General features: G+C 45.5%; 6 protein-coding genes across 6 annotated transcripts; 4 read left to right on the plus strand and 2 right to left on the minus strand.

Annotated features, from left to right (window-relative positions):
* Positions 1-3,302: 3,302 nt before the first annotated feature.
* Positions 3,303-8,696, plus strand: CCR75_003907 (uncharacterized protein; the record flags this gene model as incomplete). Its single annotated transcript, XM_067961998.1, has 1 exon — positions 3,303-8,696. The coding sequence occupies one exon, from the start codon at positions 3,303-3,305 to the stop codon at positions 8,694-8,696; it is 5,394 nt and encodes a 1,797-aa protein (XP_067814937.1).
* A 99-nt stretch (positions 8,697-8,795) lies between these two features.
* CCR75_003908 (uncharacterized protein) lies at positions 8,796-9,869 on the plus strand (the record flags this gene model as incomplete). The annotated part of the gene is made up of 1 exon (XM_067961999.1): positions 8,796-9,869. The coding sequence occupies one exon, from the start codon at positions 8,796-8,798 to the stop codon at positions 9,867-9,869; it is 1,074 nt and encodes a 357-aa protein (XP_067814940.1).
* Positions 9,870-9,917: 48 nt separating this feature from the next.
* CCR75_003909 (uncharacterized protein) lies at positions 9,918-10,994 on the minus strand (the record flags this gene model as incomplete). Its single annotated transcript, XM_067962000.1, has 3 exons — positions 9,918-9,940; positions 9,974-10,438; positions 10,955-10,994. The coding sequence occupies 3 exons, from the start codon at positions 10,992-10,994 to the stop codon at positions 9,918-9,920; spliced, it is 528 nt and encodes a 175-aa protein (XP_067814939.1).
* Positions 10,995-11,350: 356 nt separating this feature from the next.
* On the plus strand, positions 11,351-12,862 carry CCR75_003910 (uncharacterized protein; the record flags this gene model as incomplete). The annotated part of the gene is made up of 3 exons (XM_067962001.1): positions 11,351-11,445; positions 11,516-12,476; positions 12,548-12,862. 3 exons carry the CDS (start codon positions 11,351-11,353, stop codon positions 12,605-12,607), a joined length of 1,116 nt encoding a protein of 371 aa, XP_067814978.1. The 3' UTR covers positions 12,608-12,862.
* A 256-nt stretch (positions 12,863-13,118) lies between these two features.
* Positions 13,119-14,479, plus strand: CCR75_003911 (uncharacterized protein; the record flags this gene model as incomplete). The annotated part of the gene is made up of 2 exons (XM_067962002.1): positions 13,119-13,961; positions 14,033-14,479. The coding sequence occupies 2 exons, from the start codon at positions 13,119-13,121 to the stop codon at positions 14,477-14,479; spliced, it is 1,290 nt and encodes a 429-aa protein (XP_067814979.1).
* CCR75_003912 (uncharacterized protein) lies at positions 13,125-16,524 on the minus strand (the record flags this gene model as incomplete). The annotated part of the gene is made up of 7 exons (XM_067962003.1): positions 13,125-13,973; positions 14,042-14,809; positions 14,873-14,960; positions 15,031-15,183; positions 15,253-15,369; positions 15,431-15,607; positions 15,682-16,524. 6 exons carry the CDS (start codon positions 16,522-16,524, stop codon positions 14,688-14,690), a joined length of 1,500 nt encoding a protein of 499 aa, XP_067814980.1. The 3' UTR covers positions 13,125-13,973; positions 14,042-14,687.
* Between the last annotated feature and the right edge of the window lie 7,700 nt (positions 16,525-24,224).

Below are 24,224 nucleotides of genomic sequence, written 5' to 3' on the forward strand. Positions count from 1 at the left end.
TCTTGGAGGACGATACGATGTCGAACTAGCTTGAGCCTGTCACAAGCTAAAGTCCTCCTGTTCCGCAACGGATATTGCTTCTTCAAGCGTATCCAGTTCCAAGCGGAACAGGTGGGTCTTTACGGGACCATCCGTAAGACCGCATGAACACCGTAATCAACGTGTGTTCATGGACTGGGTTATTTGTTATACAACTCGCTAAGAGTCTTATGTGCTGGGCATATGCGTGAACATCACGCTTGCCTTGCTTGAGTTTCAGAAGCTCTGAACGAGCTCTGAACTCAGCCTTAGGCAATAAAAACGGCTGTTTGAGCCGGGCTTTAAAATCCTCTAGCGACCCAAAGACATATGGGTCACGCAACTTAAGGCCCAATGCCCAAGTTTTGGCACGACGTGCCAAATTTGATTGAGCGGTTGCGACTTGCATTTGCTCGTCGATGATGTGAAGTGCCCTTATGGCATCGTCCAACTCGACAAACCATCTCAAGACGGAGTCTTCTTCGACTCCCCTATACTTAGAGATATCAATCTTTAAAGTTTCGGAACGACGCGTTTGCGTCATCCCAGGTAGAGGGGTCTGTACCTGTTGTAACCTCAACAGTCCTACCTGTTGAGAGCCTTGCTGATTCAACAAGGCTACTTTATCCTTCATCTCGTCAAGTTCATGTTGCATGAACTTGGCGATGGCTGAATGGAGGGCATCACTGTCCAAACCGGACAGCATGGTCAAGATGGCATCGTTCCCTACGGTCGAACGAATGAGTTCGACCGCGCTCCTTTCTATATCACTTAAAAAGGAGTAGCTTTCACGGGAAACATGATGCGTATTCCCACTATCATCTAACATGTCCATGTTAGATGTGGATAAGTTGGTCCTTTGACGGACTACAAAGTGCTACCAGATGTAACGGGGCACTACGACTTGTACTGCTTCAGTACAAGTCCACTTCGCACTGCTTCAGTTGCGAGTGGTGCCTTACGTTATTTTACGTACACTAGTACGTGCAGAGGAAGACTTCTCTTTAAAGTAACTAGCTTAAAGAGGGCAAAATGAAAACTGTATTAATATATTAAGTGTCTCTCTTTCTATTTTGTAACTGCTAACTTAATTATAATCTAATACTAAACATGTAATTGAATTCTTATCTTTATTTATCTATCTTTTTTTGTTTATTTCTGTAGCGATAGTCCCCGTTACAATTAATGGTCTATACGTATTTATGGATAAGAATTCTATACATTACTATAAAAGTAATATCCTCCAAATATTATCTTCCTTTTAGATAATATATTAATTAACAACCTTTAAGTGTTAATTTCATGTAACGATACACCCCGTTTCACTTATCGCAGCGAGGGAGAAGTTGATCTGGAATTTTTTTCCAGCTCAACTTTTTCCTCGCTGCTCGGTTTGCTGCTCTTTGTTTTCGCTCTTTAATGACTTGCCAATCAAGGGTCTTAAGCTTCAAAGGTCTAGACTTAGGCTTTAGAAAAGAGAAAAAGTAAGTAAAACTGTATAAATATATGTTGTTTCTACGTAACGATCTTCTATCCATTACTGAACTTCTTATATTAATAACTAAGTAAGTGTGGCGCCTCCTTGCGCACCGCACAATCGTGTCTTATAACGATTGGCGTGTTTTAATTATATAAAAATACACATTAAATTGACAGCATGAAACATTATCATTATTCCGCTTTTTCGCAAATTAATAATTATTTTTTTAGAGTCGTCTTTAGATCCCCCCCCCAAAATTTCATTTGGGAACGGAACGGATAGCCACACCCCTTAATTATCTACCTCGGTATTTATTAGCGTAATGATAGTCATGGTGTGTACAAAAAAGAGGGTGTAGCAATACCAAAAGGGGCGTGTGCCTATACCGGTTCCCTAATTTTATTCTCCTTTTGTTATTCCTCTTATAGAAGTATTTTTATATTTACAAGCATGAGATAGATTAATACATGTACATGTTAGGTAAAGAAGCGTGGCAGAATCGAAAGATTCTTAGTGCCATTGCTATCATAAATCGAGCCAAATTTGACCATTTTAGTATGGGATTTTTAAGAGGGGTATTTGTATTAATAAAACGCATAAGCATACAATAGGCGGTTGCTTATAGACGAATGCCACTTATTAAGAAGATCTCCAGGTAGAGAAGCTTATCCAGGTGATGTATTTTATTTACACTCACGAAAAGCTCGCTAAGTTCGGCTGATTCATTTACTTCATAACTTGCTTGTGTTATCAACATAACATAGCCCTGTTTGGCGAAAGAGCTTGACCTCTCTAAAGAAGTAACAAAATTAGGGCGGGTAGGGCCGCATTTATCTGCGATACGCTGCACATGAGGCCACATAAGATGGTGATTTCAGAATCATAGAACATGATGCTGTTCTGTCGAGTCCATGTTGACTCTTAACACAGCTACGTAGTCAGTCATATCTTTTAGACCAACGGCTTTCAACAATCAGATTGGTAGCAATGCTACACCTGGATAAGTGCTTCAACATTTAAGATGGTACATTATCGGGGTTTGTATCTACTTGATGCTTCGGATGCATTGCCTTGGAGCGCGTGAGACCCGCAGTGCAGTGTCCGTTAACTTTACGAAAGTGCGAACGCAGCCGAATCCGAGAACGGTGACAAAGGGTTCCAATATGCCTGATACGAAGCGCACGAAAATGTTTTCTCGCGCAGAATTTTCCATGTTGCTCGCGAAAATTGATTTATGCTAAGGCGTCACCAAATTAAAATAAAACCCTTTATCTGCCTTTGTCATATTTAAGTAGTTACTAAAATTACTCGCATAAAGTAATGTTCAGTTCGCAGCAATTTTCCGGACCTTGTAATAGACAGGCTTGCACCCTGCGCATCCTCATTAATTACACCGTATGGCAACTTTGTGCTATTTTTAATATGTTAATGCTCTGGGTATGTTTTCGATTATTCGTTCCAGCAGGCCTTAGCGCAACATCGCGCCAAGAAAAATGTATTCTTGCAGGGGTTTTCTCGCATATGACAGTTTCAATCATCAACTTACAGTCGTTCAGACCGCGCTCCTGCTATCCGCTACTCGAGATTTTAAGCCTCCGTGGGTCAACATCAAACCGACCAAGCAGGAGCGTATCCCTCATTTCTCGCGGTTGTTGCGTTAGAAGGTACTTCTTTTGAGTAGAACGGGCTGCCATCGCACGCGCAGAGCTCAACAAATTGGTATTGTCAATTAACGCTTTTAACGCCCTGAAGGACTTCCTCTTGGGTCAATTTTCCATCGCGGCGTTTGTTAGCGCTACATGGGATGCTTGAACCTGAAGACGAAGTAAGAACTAAGACCTCAGGCAATAGTTCGGACAGTAGCAGCGATAGCCCGAGGACACACCCCGACCCAACCACCTCAGCTCTGGGAAGCGTTGCGAGCATAACGAGTTCTCAAATCAGTAAATTAGAAATTGCGGACGTGGAAATCAACGAATCTGAGTGTGCACTGGAAACGCACGACGGGGAAATGACCATTATGAACGACGACGATGCTGAGTTGAGCGAGTTAGAAGAAGTTCAAGAGAATGCCATCGACTTTTCTGTGAACAGAGCAACAGTCACGAGAGCTGGAGTCATTCCTTGCTGTGTGTTTGTCGGAAGAGTGCGATGGGAAACAACCGACTGGGAGATCTACTTCGGACAGAAGCAGCTTTTGCGTCTACACTTTAATCTGTACATTCACTGTCTTTTTAACAAGCACAAAATTATGCGTGGGGTGAGTTTACCGTGGACAATTTGGCGCGAAAAGCGTGCTGAAAAGCGCGTGGCCGATGTGTATGTGGTGCAAGATTACATTCGAAAATTGCTCAAGGATAAGGAGCTGCGGAATTCCGAGCCTCTGCTATCGTTTCTTGAAGTGAGTCCGTCACGAGCCATGCTACGATTAGGACCGTCGCTAAAAGAAGGATATGTGCACATGCGCATCAATGGACCTTTTCAGTTGCCGCTTTATACTTGCTTTAATCGTACGATAGAGAATCTGTATCGGCATCTGTATCGTGCGTGGATGCGAATTGCGTTCGTATCATCGATCGTGGGTTTTATTTTTCCCATTTGTCTCGTCATCATCACGAGCTTACCGACATTCTTTTCGCCACAAAAAGAGCTTGTACACTCGGAATCGGGCACGAAAGAAATGTCTACGAAACTCAATACGGCTGGTGTTTTTATGGGCCTAGTAGTATTGGCAGGTATTATTTTCTTTGCGGGATTCGTGTACAAGTTTTTTCAACATCGACTTGGTGTTATTCGGCGGTGGGTTGTACTCAAACCATCGTGCTTTGCGGCGTATCGCAATCGAAATGATTTGGAGCCCAGTGAAGTGTTTCTGTTTGACAAGAATTTTACAGCCAGAAAAGGAAGTTATCGGCAAGGCGTGAGCTGGATGCCAAGTGGTTTAGTTGTTGGAAGTAAGGCTGGTGATATTGAAATTGATACAGGACATTATTATACTCGGCTTACAGCTTTTGTAGCTCTCATGGGTGTATGTTATGGCATTATGCGGCTCTCAAATAGTATTTACGACTTTGAATACCTTACTTTAGACAAAAATTTAGGCATGCCCATAACAGACGCCCCAGGATATGAGAATTGGACAGAGAGCCATGATACTAGATATTGTGGGTACTACTTTACCGTGCCCGATGGTGTCACGGTGTATGCAGAGAGCACAAAGGAATTCTCCGTTATCTCGCAATTACAGATGCCATCCTCAAATTCGATGACGGCGAACCTCGGATACTTTTGGCAAAGCGACAGCATGGGCTACAGCTTAAATGTGATTACGAATGCAGTTGGAGGGGGAACGATGATCAGCGTTGTCAAACCAATTAATGCAGCAAGCGACCGCTTTTTTGAATCGGGCACCAATTTTTCATTGCCAAGTATGGGAATTTTAACACTAGAAGGGGTGAATACGGATATAGACGTGCAAAGCTTTAATAATGCCGCCAGCTTGTGTGCAATTTCTGTGCGTATTGCCCCTTTAACATGGCGATCGTATGTCTACTACGTGCTCTTTCTGTTCGCAGGAGGCATTATCGCACCGATTGTGGGTTTTCTGGCGAACTATTTAGTTACGTACCTTGGCGTTTGGCATCCACACGTCCGTCGAGACCATTGGTACCGATGTGTGCATCGCTTGCAGAAATTAAAGCGTCAAGAGACAACGACACGGTTTCATTCTTTTGCGCCGCAGCACATTAGCTCTGTTGACGATGACCAAAGTGTGGCAATTAAAGCGAAAGCGGCAAGGCTACCCGCTGATGCTCAATCCGATGGCAGCGCTATTAATCAGGTAGTCGATTCTGTGGTGAAGTTGGAAGCTGAAACAAACGCACGAATGGGCGCTGGGAATCTTTCCGCCGCCTCTGCTTGCCATAATAGCCGCACGCAGTCTGAAGGCTCGCTTGAAGCCCCATTGCCACCTCCTAGCGCTGTCAGCTGGCACGTGGATGCAGAAGACACATATGAAGCCATGTATAATGCTATCTCTACCGCAAAGTATGAGATATTAATTGCCGGATGGTGGGTGAGTCCAGACCTTTTCTTGCTTCGCCCTGGACGAAAGTTACATCCGCGTGAGCTGAATGAAGATCCAAACGGACAGCAAGTAAATAAATCAATGCTACGCCAGATACTTATGAAGAAAGCGGAGGCTGGCGTCAAGATTTATGTGCTGATATACCGTGAGGTTAAGCTGGCGCTTACGCTTAACAGTGCATATACGAAACGCAGTTTAATGGTGCATCCAAACATTCGCGTTCTTCGCGATCCAATTTTTCAAATTCAAAGCTTTGGGTTTTGGTCTCACCACGAGAAGATTGTTTGTATCGATCAGTCTTTAGCATTTGTGGGTGGGCTGGACTTGTGCTTTGGGCGCTATGATAACCGTGATCACCCGATTTGTGACCCGAGTGATGATCCGGTTTGGAAAGGCAAAGATTACTCAAATCCGATCATTAAGGATTTTGTTCGCGTGAACAAGCCGTTCGAGGATCTCATTGACCGATCTTCGCAACCGCGTATGCCTTGGCATGATGTTCATTGCAGTATTTCTGGACCGCCAGTGCAAGATGTTGCTTATCACTTTATTCAGCGATGGAACTTTGTTTGTTCAAAGAATGACTACCAGCTGCGTACAGGCTGGTGTATTTGCTTTCGCTCGCGACGATTTAAATTTCTTCCAAAATGTCTCGTGCCGATGGACTTTAATGGATGGACACTGCAGTACCCATCGTCAGACCCAGATGAGTTGCGCGATGGATCCACACGGACAACGATACCACTTGTCCGCGAGGATTCGTTGAGTATGGAGCCGTTTCAGGTGGTGCAGTCAGTAAACCCCATGTATCCGTGTGCTGCTTCGGGTCTTCAATGGCCACCAACCGCACCATTGCATCCACTTAATCCAATGCGACCATCCCTTACTAATGCAGCGAATACAACAGGCCAGTTAGATGATGGCGAAGTGCTGCGCGCTCAGCGCGGCGAATCAATTTTGCATGTATTTCACCCGAGTGCTAACGTATGCAATGTTCAGGTATGCCGTTCAGTATCAATGTGGTCTGCGGGTGTACCAACTGAGGCCAGTATTCAAGCTGCCTACATGGACGTGATCGCCAATTCAAAGCATTTTTTGTACATTGAGAACCAATTTTTTATTTCAGGAATGGATGGCAACGGGATTGTTCGGAACCGGATTTTGCAGGCGTTGGTGGATCGTATTGAACGTGCGGTTCAGCGTGACGAGAAATTTCGGGTATATGTGGTGATGCCACTTTTACCGGCATTTGAGGGAAACATTCGCAGCCACGAGCTTACAAACTTACATGCCGTGATGCACTGGCAATTTGCCACCATTTGCCGTGGTCGGTATAGTTTATTTGAAGCACTGAAAGGTGTGACAACCCATCCAGAAGATTATGTCGCGTTTTTTGGATTGCGCAAGTACGGTATCATGCCTAATGGCTGCGTATCCACCGAGCAAATTTATATCCACAGCAAGCTTATGATCGCAGACGATCGTTGCGCTATCATCGGTAGCGCAAATATTAACGACCGCAGTATGAATGGGGACCGCGACTCGGAAATCGCTCTTGTGATTGAAGATATGCAGTACGAGGACGGAGTGATGAATGAGAAGCCTTATCGGCGAGGTGTTTCGGCCAGTAAGCTTCGCTTGCAGCTCTTCCGTGAGCACATAGGTCTAATTGACGATGACCTTTCTGTTGTGGACCCAACGTCAGATAATACCTGGAAGCTTATTAAGTCTGTTGCTTCGAGCAACACAAAGATCTTCGACACCGTGTTTGATTGTGCGCCTTCTAATCGGATGCGCGCGTTTGTAAATTTTCAAAGTATAGACGTCACGCAAATTTTCGAAAATCAACGTATGAATGTATTGAAGGTACCCGGTCGTTCCCATGTATGGGATGCGCAGAACTTAAAAGAGGGCGACTATGCCCCTTGGACAGATGTTAACGGTGTGCCTATTGCAGCAGATCGCTTGGATCTGAGTGATTTTGAAGTGGATAACTACAGGGACCGAAAGAAAAAGTTATTCTCTATGGATCACGATGGTTGGTGTTATGCGCGAAATTTTTCCATTTTTCAAGAGGTACGCACAATGAAAACGGATTACAAGAAGCGAGAAAAGCTTCAGCATCTGGTGGCAGATCGTTTGATGGCGCAAGTGCGTCGGCGTCGCTGGGTCAAGAAGGGGTTGCTTCCGCCTCGGAATGATCCTCGCGATAGTTCGTTCAGTATTGAAAGTGATGACGAAGAACGCGGACGCTTTTTTTCGATTTGGCGTCGATTGCAACAAGGTGATTTCAGCCGCTCTAATTCCATCAGTATGACACCAACGAATTTTAGTCAAATGAATTCAGGTGGAGAAATTGCGGGTAGTGTAAGGGTTGGAAGCACGACAGCTGGCCGTCGGTTGTACCATTCGAATTCGATGCCATCAAGTGCTCCACTTGTTGTGCCATTACGGCCAGCAATTGGCGGTACTACACCATCGTGTCCGAATTCGCCGGGTGGTGCAAGCTCACATCATACGCCGGAAAGCCCAGCACTTACAGCAGGAGCACGCAGCGCCCGCACCTCGTCACTTTTAGGCATTGGCGGCAATACGGGATCACGTGACGCCACGCGAAGTGCGCGAGGCAGTTTTTACGGAATGTTTAGTGTTGCAAACGGCACCCGACTCTTTGATACTGACGATGAGTCCAGCGAAGCAGACAGCGACTATGGAGGAGGCCACGGCATTCGTGCGTCGGTCAAACGATGGTATAATACGGTAGATGTGCTGGATTTTGGACGTCGATCTAAATTCAATGCCGAGTATTTTGACACGGACGAGGATCATGTGCACAGCGATGATCCGTTGCTGGAAGACGGTCGAGGAAGCTATCATGCCCCAATTCGCGACTGCCTGCTAACCGAAGAGGAAGCGGAAGAGTCAGGCGATGAAGATGCGGATTGTCAGATCGGGCACGTACAAACTGCAGCCACGGTTCGTAAAGAGGACGAGACGCGAGCTCGTGGCAAGCTCTCAGAGATTCGCGGCCACCTCGTAGACTTTCCATTGGATTTTCTGGTTGAGGAAATACTTAAACCGTCGGTTCTACCTGCTGACATACATATTTAAGCGTTTAGCTTTTATAGAACTATTTTGTGGTGTGTCTACGATACTATTTGAGGTTACATTTTTTTTTAATACATTCGTGCTTTTTATAGATCGCTTCTCATGTTCGTTTTTGAAGCCGTACATTGCGGCGCTTTGGCTCTTGCGGACGTAACAACAAAGACGAATTTGCCTTTTGATGAATTAACAGTGGTGGCTGGACGCATACAAAACTCCTGCCAGCTCACATGTCTCGGCGGACGTCTTAAGCGAGACGGGAAACGGCGTTTGCTGGTAATTCCCTTACGTCAAGCTCATGGGAGCTCTACGCCAAGTGCACAAGTATTGAATGTCGGAAAGGTGGCAGTGAACTTTTTGCATGGGGTTCGAGACTGTTTTCCTTCTTTGGTGAAGAAAGATATCAAAACTGATGAGAGCGATTTGGACTCAGATGAGGAGGAAGGGTACAAAAAGAAGAAGTATGACAACAATGCAAAATCTCCTGCTGATGCTATGGCTATAGAAGTGCAGCGGCTAGAGGCAGAGGCCGTAGAGTACATGAACTTGATTGAAGTTAAAATTCTTGCGTCGTTGGACGACCTCTTTAATGCTTTCCAGATTTCAGACCCTATCTACATAAAGACGTTGCTGCGGCACGATCCGTCGGTGCCAAGTGAGTGCCAGCTACTGTGTATAGATTGCCCTCCTCTTGGTCTTTCAAAACCTGGAGTTCAACAGGCTGTATCGCATGTGTTTTCAACGTCCAAATTTCTACCAGAGCCGTACAATTGCGGCGTCATGTTTTCGGAGATGGCTCTAACCAATGAGATAACCCAATTTTTGCATATTCCAATACCTCGTTCTCCCATTAAGCTTGCACTAAAAGGTCAAGGAAAAGTCCACATTCAAGAAAGCTTTCAGGATGCAACTGTTCTAACATTCGGCACCAAGCGCGAAGTTACAGTTTACAATGGCGGTAAGACGTGCGAAGAAATGGTTGAGAATATTCGCATGCGTCATGCATCGGGCACTTTTTGCACGCTTGTGCTTCCCACTAAAACGTGGCAGCAACTAGTCGACGAGTACAAATTAATTGTTCCTCAAGCGAGTGAGCTTCGTGGGAAGTTACGTCTGCGTCGCTTGACGGGCAATGCTCCATGTGGAGCTTCAACAGAGTTGTTGCTTGAAAGTTTGTAGACATAATAATGTCATGAAGAGTTTACCGTAATAGGTCGCGTATAAACTTTATGCCTTGGCATTGTAGTGTACTGTCGTAGACATTAAATCGTACTATAGCCTACCGCTAAGACACATCCAATAGTCATTTTCTTTAAGAATTGATCCGTGCTCATTACTTGTAGCGCGAGGTGTTGTGGCCCCATACGGGTTTGGTTCCGGTCGCCAAAGCCACTTATTTGGCTTCAATTCGTCTAGCACATCCTCGTCATCTCCTGCCTCGTGCTTGTTGTACGAGGTGACCAGCAGCGGCACCCGAACCTCATTCAGCACAAGTCTAATGGCCGGCAGCCACTCTTCATAGCCCCAGATACCGGCATTAAAGCACGCGACGAGATCGGGCTCGATGTAGTGTTTCTTGTTTTCAAAAAAGGCATCAAAGACGCCTACGAAGTAAGTGATTTCCACGTTACACTTGTTGTGGCTAATAGAATCACGATATTGCTGAGTGAACCGAGTAAGATTGAGCTTTCTGTCCAAATTAGGCCCCACCAGCACCAGGGTGAGCGACGATAAATGCGTTTCAATTGCTACATGTCGTATAAAATTTTGGAAAATTGAAAAGGTGTCTGCACCACTATTGCCTTCACGGTGGTCCACTCCGAGGAGATGGAGCGTCAATGATTTATTCAGGCTGACACAAGTTTCATTGCTGTGTTCTTCTAGCAATCGTTTAAGCCATGCAATAAGAGTCGCAGCACGAGTATTGCTTGCGCTGGTCATCGTTTCCATTATTCTTATAGACCCATCTTTTAGACTGATATCCCACACTACTTTTTAAAATATATATCTTCTAAATTTGAATAAACCATTATTGCTCCAACAACTATTTTACAAGATTAAAAAGTAATTTTTAATCCGCAAACGAAAATTGTTATTTCCACAACTTGGATATCAATGCCCATTTTTTAAATTGTTACCCATATTGTTTTCGATCGTCATTATGAGCAGCTGTTTCATGTAAAAGAGCAATTGTAGCGTCGTGAAGGAGAAGATGCTGGGCAAGATGGAAATGAGCGCACACTCCTATCGCCACCTTTACGTACTGTTCGCCACTTTCCAATGTTTTCTGGGCGCAGGAATCATTTTTGGCTGGTAGAGGCGATACCTTGAGTATCGTGTGCAGCCTTGTTCTGATTTGATGGGCTCCGTTGCGTGAATTTGAGTAGGACGTCGCTCTTGCCGACGCTTGAAAAAGAGAAGATTTACTTTGAGCTATGCACGGCTGGAGAGAATAGTGCGTGCTGTGATTGGTTTGCAGGCATACAATATTTAACTGATGTGATCTTGCAGCTTGTAAAGCGCAAAGCGATCATCTCCAATCTGCCTTTACGATGGCAGTCTCCACCAGCATGTGGTCTAATCTGCCGCTTGGCCTCCTTTTTGACAAGTAAAATACAATAAATAATATTGTAACTGTGGATGGGTGTGTGACTGATACTATGGTCGTGCACAGATTTGGACCCCGTGTAACCAAATCAATCGCGTTAATGCTATTGATTGCAGGTGCGCTACTCATGGGGCAGGCACACTACAGGTGAGAAATAAAAGGCATTATTGTTATATATAGCAGACATTTTTTAAGATCGGCTGCATTTTGGATTAAGAGCACATGCGCAAGAACATGACTTGTTACTATACGGAATGGTGCTTGTGGGCTTCTCGGGTCCAGGTATCCAGCTTTGTGGTATTCATATGTCCAATTTGTTCCCCGAGTCGACGGCTCTCGTAGCGTGCTTCATTGTCGGAGGACTTCAGCTGAGCTTTTTGATTTTTACGTTGTTTGATCTCGCCTACGTCCACCTCGGGATGTCTATGGCCACAATTTTTGAACTTTACGCAGCTATTTTGCTGCTTACCCTCGTTGGCACATTGCTAACGGAGCCGGATAAGCCGTTTGAGGCAAAACTTAAGACTGAGCACGAACTGCTCTCGCCTATGCGCCTACCATCTGGGTTGAAGGATGAGACTCCACTTTTGCTGACTACACCCGAGCTGAACATGTACCGCAGAAATCAACGGTTTGCAGCTGACGAGGGATTATTTTGCAGTGATCTTCGCAACCACTCTTTTAAGACGCAGGTGCTGTCAAAGCCATTCCTGCTCATAATTTTCTACTTCTCTATTCTGTCGCTTTGGTGCAACTTCTTTGTGGGTAGTATCACCGGACTACTGCGGTGGAAAGGTTTTACAGAAAGCGAGGTAGCTAGTCTATTGGCAAAATTAGCTTTCGTGCTCCCAGGAAGTGTCGTTTTTATCCCGTTGACGGGATATTTACTAGAAAAGTGCGGTTACACCAATTCTTCTTTGCTGTGCACTTTAGTAGCCTTATGCTCCACCGTAATGTTGAGCAGCAAGTCGCCCGGGTGGATCGTAGCCGGATTTGTAACTCACGCATTCTTCCGAACACTCATGTTTCCGCTGTTATTTGCGTACTTGGGGCATCGTTTTGGCTTTCAGCATTACGGAGCCCTGTCAGGTATTGCGTTTTGTATCGGTGGAATTGTGGGCTTGCTACAAACTCCAATTGCTTCGATTGGGGATTTCCAGACTATCGGCTATGTGCAGGTCCGTTACTTTACTCAATTCGCTTCTGCAACTTTTTTTACTTATAGGTTGGTCGACTTTTACCATTACAGTTTGGGTCGTTGCTACTCACCTTCATCATGCCTTACTACGAGCGACAGCGTCGTAATTAAAAGTTAGAGCGCTCTTTAAAATTTCGGACAGGCTATGTTTATTGGCGTAACGGTCTATCGTTTGATCAGGGTTGAGGGCCGCTAAGCGTTATGACCTGGTTGTAGGACTGTATAAGAAAATAAAGCACGCATGACGTTTTCTCATGCGCGTCAAGTTGCACGGCTCGCTTTACAATGGGTACACCCAAAGCCTTTTCGCAACGATCAGGCGAAATGCCCATCTTAAAAATACTACAAATCAGGTTATGAAAAATCGGGTCGGAGATGAGTATTTTTTTTGTAAATTCTTTTCGTTCGTTTTAAGATGACCCTTCAGCCAGATAAAAACCTGCGGTAATGATTATGCTGTAACATTCTCTATGTTTCGAAGGGCACAGGCGCAATTAAGCAATTAATTACCCCCAGATGTTATAAATGTAACCCTCTGTAAGGCGAATCGAAGTCTTAGCGCTCAAATCATCTTGCACGCACTCTTATTCCCGCATTAACCCATTAGAGACATTCCGCGTACATGTCTCTCTTCGCTCTTCCCAACGTCCTGCGGCGTAGCGTTCCATCCGACGGAAGTGACCATTCATCGACCGTGCGCCCCTCCGTAGTCAGCGCCAGCAATTTAAATGCAAAACTCTTGGAAGAGGCCAAGCACGTGGACCAACACCTTTTTTTTGGGCCGCAACAGAGCGTTTTTGAAGGCGTGCGCCAGCGCGTCATTCACGGCGAGCGCAAAGTTCAGAAGAACGCAAAATGCTTTTGGCTCATGTCAGAGCCGCTTTGCATGGAGCGCGATAGCACCACTTCGATCATCGGCTTTCACTCAGAAATTCGACCCTACGGTCTCAGTAGTAAAGTGTCGGCTGCGTCACGTTTTATCGGCCAAAAGGTGGCGCAGATGAAATTCCCGGCAACCCATGTGAACGTAGATTCGTTTTGCGACGGCTGCGGTATGGACCCTATCGTGGGAAACATGTACTCGTGCTCCAAGTGCGTCAACTACCACTTGTGTGAGAGCTGCTACCAGCTGGGGATCCACGGCTTTGAGGACTCGAAGCTGCTACTTGACGTACGTGAAGACTTTGCATTGCGCCACGTTATGGAAGTTTCCAGGAATAAGGTGCCTGAAGAGGTATTTACGGTATTGCTTAAGACGGTGTGCCGCGGACAGGTAGACAAGTTTAAATTTTTGGCCAAATGGATTACGGCAGTCGTGCTCGGGCAGCCGACCCATATGCTAGAGGTTCGTGGCATCGAGATTCCTCATTTGGACACAGACACACGTGGAACGCTTGTGCATTTGCTCACCCCAGTGCTGGCTGACCGCACGGATCTCGAGGTTTGCATGGAATGGTTTTGTCCCGTACGTTCTGATTTGATTAAAAAAAAAGGTGTTGAAAAATTACTGATTGAAATGTGATATGTTGAAATTAGGATGCTGAAAACATGGATTTGCCCGGTGTGCAGCGACGTATGGAAACAATTCGCATTTGGATTGCGACAGAAAAGGATCAAAAATCTCCATTTGTAACGAAGGAAGAGCCCAATGATGAAGACACGGAGTCAGATATGTCTCCTACAAGTGCAAACGGAGACGTTATTGACTCGCCAGGACCAGCAAGCCCTGTGAACGAGTCGCCATGCGTGACACCCCCTGCCTCTCCGAGTGGGATTCATCGAGCTACATCAGAAGCTTTGTCGCATCTCTCTGTATCGCGTCTTGATGCCTTAACACTCGCCAACAAGGCGGCTGAGCACAATAATGAAGACGATAGTGACGACGACTACATGTCTGATTCGGTCAAGAGCGATATTGAGCCCCGAAAGGTAGCTAACATGTCTTGTGCATCCGGTGAACCTTCGGAGGGCATTCATATGTAAGAACTTTGGCAACGCAAATCGGAAATGATGATCTGGATAAAGTATAACGCGGGTTGGGGGACTGTAGGGCTTCTTACATTTTTCAGTCTTAAAAAAAATGTAAAAAGATTTTTATGATGTGATGTATTATTGTCAAGAAGAAAGCCACTTCTTAAAACTGCATTTTAGCAGGCATTGCGCGCTTGTCTTCATGACGTTACTTTTCAACCTATTTGGTAGCCCGGTAGAAAGCAAGGTACGCCATGTGCCAATCGCCGCCGCCTTTAAGTTTCATAATGTCCTCCGTCTTGCAAGGCGATACATCGTCGTCATCGTAACAATACCAGTCGTCTGTCATTTCGCAGCATATTATTTTATTGTGCCGCCAAGCAACTTTCGTTAACAATTGCGTACCTCCTTGGTGACGAACCCAAGCCATGTAGTGGCCTGAGTCAGCCGAACGACCTTTGTGCGTCAAAATGGCATACAGCTCATAATTACCCTGTAAATTAGTGAAATGCTTGCTTCAATAACCCATTAAAGCAATTTTAAGGCAGCACAAAATTGCGTACTTGGAAGTCGATAGGGAGCTCGACACCAGGTGACTTAGCTCCCAAAGATAGAGCGCGAGCCGTCTCAAGAGCGGCAATTTCTTCTTCAGTCAGACCGTCCATAGTATCCTCCTCCTCCACTTTTGACTCGTCCTCATTACTCTTCTCTACAGTCTAAGTGAACAAATAGCAAAAGTCAATTCTCGTGCAGATAAACCATTCGACCCAACGAGAAAAACTTACGTCCTTGAGCTCATTTAATATTTTTTCAGCATTTTTATCTCGATAAATTTTCATCGAGGCTTTTAACTCGTCGGAGCAAAAGTCATAAACATCAAGGGTCATCGGGAAGCTGATAGGCTGCAAAAGTACAATCATCAATACAAAAACATCACAGAACCAAAAGCACTGCAAAATATACCCGCAGCATTTTGCACTTGACACCAGTATGGTCACGGCTTTCGGGTGTTGTCTTCCAGTAAAATCGCATGAACTGCACGCACAAATACTTCGGCAGACGGTTCATTCGCAACGTCTTCTTCCACACTGCATTCTTACCCAGTACATCTGAGTGTTTCTCAATCGTGCCTTCCAATCCCTGGTTTATCGTAACAAAATAGTAGCAACTTAGTTTCGTTTACGCTACGACATCAGGCTTCTCAAGCTACTTACGATATTTATGCCTTCGGACAAATGATTCGTGGAGATCGTTATGTTGCACACAAGCTTAAGAGCCTTTTCCTTTTTGACCACGGCCGCTTCCATGCCACTTTCCGTGCATTCAATTGTCTCGTCCATTTCAAATCCAAACAGTGCATCCACCATGTTACTAGTGGGTGCCAAAGACTTGAGTCCTCCTGCTGGTCGCGTCAGTGTCTGCTGCAGCGTCGCAAAGAGCGTGGAAAGAAATTCCTCGCTGTCTTGTTGCATAAATCCACCACTGCGTGGCGACTGCTGTGCAAACTGCGGGTACGCACGACGCAGTATCGATACAAACATGGACGGGGTGATACTATCGAGGCTACCATCCAATTGCCCATACATATCTCTGAGTGCAGTGGTAAAATTGCTGGCCAGATCAGCAGAAACGCCACCAGAATGCTCTTTAAGAGCTTCACGAAGCTCCTTTACAGGTCGAAGACACTGTAGCGTGGCATTCATATAGCACGTATTGCCTAAGTTTACAATACCCGCAGGATAAACAGTACCCGAAGCCGCAATATCGTTTACTGTCATGTCTTCAATAAATACAATTGGCTCCGTAGGCTTCTGCACCACCTCAGCTGATCCCATGAGCATCACACCTGCGCCATCCACTAATTTTTCGAGCTTCGAGAGATCCATATCGTCCTTGAGCATTCCTTTCCAGGCCTTCGACATGAGCTTTTGGCGCTCCACAGGGACGAACGTGAGCGCATACAATTGTGCCTTGAATACAGAAACGTTCGACGTCTTGTCTACTTCCACATCCGGAAACACCTGCTTGCCCCACTTGACGCTAACTTTCGCCGTCATGACTGATGGATAAAAACCTTTTTTGTTTACTTTTGCATTAGATCGCAGCTTCGGGAACGTGTACTACAATTGGATGATATTGTATCTCCAATGATTGGTTAAAATCTGATTTGCGATTGTAATCATCACTTTATTTGCTTCAGAATCATTTCCTAACGTGTTTATCAAAATCCAGGATAAATTGCAAATTTGAGTATTGCATTTTAATCGCTGGATCGGTATTCGGATGTGGTAAGGACGACGGTATCGTGAAGCACAGCGTCGCCCTCTTCTTGGTCCTCGAACCACTGCATAACCGCGTGCGTGCGATTGATCACATTCAGCAGTGAATAGCCGTAGTCAGCCTGGCGAAAGGCTGACCATGCTGGCTGCGGGTCATAGTACATTGGAGCCAGACCTTCACGGTTACCAGCATCGCCAAGAACGACGTAAATTGGTCCATTCTGAACAATTTGCTCCTTATAAACTGGATGGCTGCGCTCATACGCATGGACGTGACCAGCAACGACAACGTCCACCTTGTGCCGATAAAGAACATCCTCCATGTTCTCCTTCATGATCAAATGCGGCTCAATGTCTTGGTGTGCGGTGTTGCTATTGTACCACGGCCCGTGCATGATTACTACTAACCACGGAGTGAGAGTGCGATCGACGCGCAAAAATTCTTGCTGGACCCATTTATACTGCAGAGATGTGCGTATTGAGTCGACGTACGGCGTCAATACAATAAAGTGTACGAGACCAACGCGAAACCCGTAGTACAAATTACGAATCTGAAGCTTCTCACTCTCGACGTATGGCATGCGAAACCGTGTCTGGTAGGCTACAAACTCACTCACACCCAATTGGCAAGGAACCTCCATCTCATGGTTTCCCGCAGCAACCATCCATGGCATGCGGGCAATAAGTGGCTCAATAAGCTCGCCCCATCGATCCCACCGGTATTGCTCACTGTCTGCGTACGAAAGATCACCAGCACAGATGATAGCACTCATGTTGGAGTGATAGCCTTGTAGGTGGTGAATTGTCTGCATCGAATACTGGGTTTGACTAATGAAGACATAAAAGTATTCGTAAAATGTGTTCGTAGCTTCAGTATCGCATTTACTTACCCAAGATCTCCAACAATTCCAAACGTCTGTGAAGATTCAGTTCCGACAGGCACAGCCGTTTTAAAAGAATATACAGCACTCCATCCACCATCTTCATCGCCGCATTGATCTATGTCGAAGCAGTCAAATAACAACATAAAAATTGCAAACAAGCTCATAGCATCCATGCAGCGTACAGTAGTAATTTGTGTTTGGCGTAAGCTTATCGCCAGAAATGGTCACATGGTGCAGCCACGGCGATGTGTAATAGCAGAAGTTGTACTGCTCACAGGATCCTTCGGTCTGCTGCGATGTAGACAGATTGTCCTTCGACACACCGTAACGCACCAAGGACGTGGCAGTCTTCAAGCCTGTCGCCCATGATATAGTCATTCCCAGACGGATCTCGGACGGCATACGATTGGACGCCTCCGTCGTTAGATAACTCCTTACTTCCACTTCTCCAGCCAGCGCGACGTGGACCTGCGAAGGCAGAGCGGAGGCCTTCGAAATATTTACCGGCACTAAGGAAGCACTCGTAGAGTGCTCTTCATATATGGGCACATGAGCCGCGCTAATGAGCACGATGGCCAAGGCAAGCAAAACTCCAACGACTATCATTTCAACCAATAATGTCCACAAGAACGAGTTGAATGATAGCCAGATAAATTGGAAGTCATTTAATGTTTTATAAAAAAGATGCCGGTATATAATCCTCAGCTTTTTGGTAAACGTACTTCACCCCAAATAATCATTACAACTGCAGTCAATGAGGAAGCTAAACCCCATAAGCAAGCCATCGCCACTTAGTTGGTAGAACATCCATTGAAGCATTGTTGGATCACTCGCGGTATTAACTATCAAATCTTACAAGACCATTCCGGAAAGCTTTCTTATAGTATATCTTGATAAAGTCTTTTATGGTGGGGCTGTCGAAGCTATAGCGAAACGATTAATAAAGGTGTATTTACATATTCAAGCAGTTACCGCTTTTTTGCCTTATTGATATTGTTAATGTCCTGCGCAGTTTAAAAATTTGTTGATCTCAAGCACGTAGAGCCCCAGAACAACGCGCGGCTACCGTTAAAGATTTTTAATTAATATATTATCTAAAAAGGTAGATAATATTACTTTACATGTTAATATTTTAAAGGCTTATCCATTGGTAGATATAGACCATTATATCGACTACCTCCGCGGTCCAGTCAGTGCTAGACGCGCAAAGAGAAAAAAAGATAAGACTTTTTAGTGCGTATTTTGTATTAGTTTATAATTAAGTTAGTTTTAAGTAGATAGACAAGAATAACTTAATTATATTAAATACAATTTTCATTTAACCCTCATTAAAGCAAGTGTTTTAAAGCGAAGACTTCCTCTGCACGTACTAGTGTACGTGAAGTGACGTGAGGCACCACTCGCACTGGAGCAGTGCGAAGTGGACTTGTACTGAAGCAGTGCGAAGTGGACTTGCATTGCTTCAGTACAAGTCAGAAGTGCCCCGTTACACCTGGAAGCACTTTGTAGTCCGTCCAAGGACCACAGTTCCAATCATCTTACATGGACATGTTAGATGATAATGGAAATACACATCACGTTTCGCGTGATAGCTTCTCCTTTCTAAGTGACATAGAAAGGAGGGCGGTCGAACGAATGAGTTCGACCGTAAAGAATGATGCCATCTTGGCCATGCTGTCCGGTTTGGACAGATATGCCCTCCATTCAGCCATCACCAAGTTCATACAACATTTACTTTACGAAGCGAAGGAGAAGGTAGCCTTGCTTAATCAGCAAGGGTCTCAACAGGAAAAATTGTTGAGGTTACAGCAGGAATAGACCCCTGTACCTGGGATGACGCACACGCGTCGTCCGGAAACCTTAAAATTGACATCTCTAAGTATACAGAGTCGAAGAAGACTCCATCTTAAGATGCGTTGTCGAGTAGGACGAAGCCATAAGGGCTCGCACATCGTCGACGAGCAAATGCAAGTCGCATTTGCTCAGTCAGATTTGGCAGGTCGTGCCAAAACTTGGGCACTAGGCCTTAAGTTGCGCGACTCATATGTCTTTGGGTCGCCAGAGGCTTTGAAAGCCCGGCTCAAACAGACGTTTGAACCGCCTAGGGCTGAGTTCAGAGCTCGATCAGAGCTTCTGAAACTCAAGCAAGGCAAGCGTTGTGTTCACATTTATGCCCAGCACATACGACTCTTAGCGAGTTGTATCACGAACATTCCACTTCACGAAAACACGTTAATTACGGTGTTTATGCGAGGTCTTACGGATGGTCCCGTAAAGACACTCACCTTCACCACCTTATCCGCTTGGTACTGGATACGTTTGAAGAAGCAATATTCGTTGCGGAACAGGAGGACTTTAGCTTGAGACAGGCTCAACCTACTTCGTCATCGTATCGTCCTCCAAGACGAGACGATCTGGGAGGTCCAGAACCGATGGACGTCTCTTATGTCGAAAGCGAGAAACCTCGCTATTCGAACAACAAGCGATTACAGAAATGCATTCGCTGTCAAAAGTTAGGACACTACGCTCATGAGTGTAGTGCACCACGCCCAGTACCGAGAGGTTCTGAACGTAATTATGGACCGAATGCCAAAAAGGGCAACGGTCGCGGGTCCCACGTTGTTGGGAAATCGCAACAGCGAGGCGGACCGCAAAAAAACGGCCGGGGTCAGCAGGGGCGCAACGCCCTACTGATCCAGCAACCTCAAGAGAATTTGCAAATCTCTTGACTAAAGTTGCTCCAGGCGCACAACCAGTATGTGTCTCTGCACCTGGCGATGAGGTATCCCTCATCACCTTGAAATTAAAAGTACGATGATGATTTCATCGTACTGGATTTTGGATGACAAATTTGGTGTCGTCCTACGTTTACCATGGCTAAGAAAGTATGNTGCTGCTGCATGGTTATGCTCGCCATTGGCAACAGTGACAGTCCAATCATTTTGGCTTTTTCTCTGTAGGATGGTTGACCAGGGACAAGTTAGACATCGAGTGCTTGTCTTCCGGACTTGTGCAACCATTGGTTGGTGTGTTCCACCATGGACACAACCAAGCCAAACTTTTTAAGCATTGGCAGAACTATCCTTTTTGGACCTCCTTCTCTTAACTGCATAACCCTCCTGCTAGGCGAGTTTTTTACTGCTTCCTCTGCAAGCTTTAGGAGAATATAGGTGCAGTTTGAAGGCGAGTAAAGAGACATTATTGCAGTGGAAGTTGATTATGCAACTACAAAAAAATGGGGTGAAATGTTTAAGTGAGTTACTTGAAGCATAATTCTGTTTTGGTGCATAGTATATATTAAAATAGCTATACCAGCTGCTGGTACAGAAGTGGTGTGTCGCAATTCCAAAATGGGGGTGTCGCTAAACCGACGGCCTAATTATAAGCTTGATGCCCATATCGACAAATGAGCTATTGGCGCAAAACATATATCATTTTTGGAACCGTTTGAGTGGACTAGCCTCTCTGTGTGCCCAAAATACGTACGAATGAGGTTGAATTGGGTTTCTTGGTGATTAATTTTAATAGCAGCCTCCAACCATGTAGCCAGATTGCCCAATCATGTGGTGGATTTCGTTGCGCACGATAAGAACTTCACCTAACAGATCAAAGATTTTGAATTGTAGCTCCAGGCACACAATCATTATATGTCTCTGCACATGGTGATGAGGTATCCCTCATCACCTTGAAATTAAAAGTACCAAATGATTTGTCACTAAGAGCCCTAGTGGACTGTGAAGCGTCGAATAAATTTATTTGCCAGTCGCTGGAGGGTCGTAGGCTCAAATATGTTGAGCGCGACATCCCTCCAACGAGGATGACGGTGCGTCTAGCGACAGGCGCATCGATAACGGAAATGAAACGCGTAGTGAAATTTCACTACACGTTAAAAGATTTACAGTACGATGATGATTTCATCGTACTGGATTTGGATGACAAATTGAATGTCATCCTATTTTAACCTTGGCTCAGAAAATACGAGCCAAGGATCAGCTGGCAGCATCGATCGGTAAAGATTCCTGCCACTTGTTCATAAGATGGCCATCTGATGAACGACTTGGAGCGTCCACAAGCGTGTGGACGTACTACGAGTGAGTGCGATGGCCTCACTTGTGGTACGGTCGTTAGCACGACTGCACAAAAACACAGTGATTAGTAATAACAATTTGATTAGTAATCACCCTGTGGAGTCAGCTGCAAGCGGCTGTGCGAATACACAGGCAGCGCTGAAGGTCCACCACTCGAACAAATCGAGTGGATTGAGACATGAATGTACGCCTAGGGGCGACATTCAAGAAAAATACCGGTTATATAAAGGGACAACGCGATGATCCTAGGTCGAGTAGAGAGTCGTCCGTAGAGGACCCGACTGTGATAGCGCAGTCACAGTCGGAAGACGTTCAGGGAATAAGTCCCTACGTACTTGAGGAGAAATCTCCTCAAATAGTTTATGCTGGAGTAACTAGACTTCATCATCCCAAGGGATTGATCCCTCGGCAGCCTGTGGATATATCCCAGGAAGAAACCGAGACATTGAATGTCTTGGTTAATGACGGATCAAGAGTAGGCGCTTATACTCCAGATCTGTATGCGCCTCTGAAGTTAACTTCGAAAATAACTCAATTACTAACCCTAGAACCCAAGCGGTTCTTGAGAGATCTGCATTGTGGTAGAATCAAGAAGATCTGCGTACTCGTCACCGAGGACGAACACGTGACCGATATACGGTCAGCGGTAATTTTTGCAGACAACGAAGAAGTTCTCAGCAGCTCATCGATGGACGAAAGTGTCCTCGATGTGAAGACTTGGATTGTGAGATATACTACTCAATCGTGGGAGTCACTTAAGACAAATCCTTAATATATGAGCTGACGCGATTGAACGACGCGCTCCGCGCCGTCTGTATCGTATTGCAATAACGCACAGCCGATTGCGAAATCGCTGGCGTCACAGACCACATTTAATGGTCTGTCTTGATCTGCAATCGCCAAGATGGGCGATTGCATCAAGCTCTGCTTGATACCTTCAAAGAAACGCTGACAATCAGCGGCCATACCATTACTCGTCTTTTTTAAAGAGACGAGAGAGATGAACTGTCATCTCTGCATTGCGAGAGTACTTGTGCAAGTACGCCGCTAAACCAAGGAACTTTCTAAGTCCCTTGACATCGACTGGAACTGGCCAGCCGGTGATTGCCTTGATCTTTTCGGGATCAGGGCGCACGTCGTGTTTACCGACGATGCACCCAAGAAGTAGTATTTCGCTGCAGCGAATATCTACTTCTTGAGATTTGCGTACAACTTATGATTTCGCATAAGTGTAAGAATCAGACGAACGTGACCTTAATGAACTTCCACGTCCGTCTTTGCGTCCATGGCTCGGCTATGGACGAATACATCGTCAAATCAAGTCGGTGCGAATTCTTGCACCAGTCCTAACAGATTCGTTACGCATCTGTTGAATGTTGCAGGGGCGTGACTAAGCCCCCTCTGGCATTATTAGCCATTTCCAGAGCATCCCGCTGGGAGGGCTCACTGCTGCGTACGAGATGTCCCGTTCACGCATAAGGACCTGATAAAATCCATCGATCAGATCCATAGACAAAAAGATGGTACTCTTAGACAATCCTTTTTCGCGGAGTATAATTTCTCCGTGGAATATAAACCAGGACGACTTAATGTCGTCGCTGATGCGTAATTACGCCGACCCGATTTCGAGCCGGCTGCACATTTCAACAGTGGAAAATCCCACTGCTACAACGCTCATTTCAAGTGTTCCGTCATCCACCTTATTTGATGAAATAAAGAAAGCCTATAAAGAAGATAAGAACCTTCAATGTTTGATGGATCATTTAATGAATCCATCCGATAAATCTTTTAAAGATCTACCGGCTTTATATCGATCGTCATCCGATCGATACACAACACGTAACGGCTTATTGTATTACACAGCCGTTACCGGCGACACCCCACGTGTCGTCGTCCCGACTCACAATGATTTGCGCTTGCGCATCATGTATGAGTGTCACGATGCTCCAACAAGTGGACATCGTGGACGTGAGAAGACTTACCTCACGGTAAGTCGATACTTTTACTGGCCCCGCCAGTATCAGTTTGTGCGCAAGTACATTCGTGCTTGCGAGGTTTGTCAACGGGTGAAGCCTAGCCCTTCATCCCGTGCACCTCTTCAACCTCTACCACTTCCGGCAGAGTGTTGGCAGTCCGTATCTATGGACTTCGTCTTCGGATTTCCCGAAGACGAACACAAAAACAATGGAATCCTTGTTTTTGTAGACAGATTCAGCAAGATGGTACACCTTGCTGCGGTACCAGAGTCGATTACGGCTCCGGGTTGTGCCCGTGTCTTTATCGACACGGTATTCAAACTCCATGGGTTACCCCGTGAATTAGTCTCGGATAGAGATCCGAGATTCACGGCGGCGTTCTGGCAATCCGTGTTCCGATCTCTCGGAACACGGCTGACTATGTCAACATCTGATCACCCGGAAACGGATGGTCAAACAGAACGCGTAAATCGCGTCCTCGAAGAGATACTTCGAGGTTACGTCCAATCGTATCCGAATTGGAGCGAGTT

Source organism: Bremia lactucae, linkage group LG3, assembly GCF_004359215.1.
Source record: "Bremia lactucae strain SF5 linkage group LG3, whole genome shotgun sequence".
In the NCBI taxonomy this organism is placed as follows: domain Eukaryota; phylum Oomycota; class Peronosporomycetes; order Peronosporales; family Peronosporaceae; genus Bremia; species Bremia lactucae.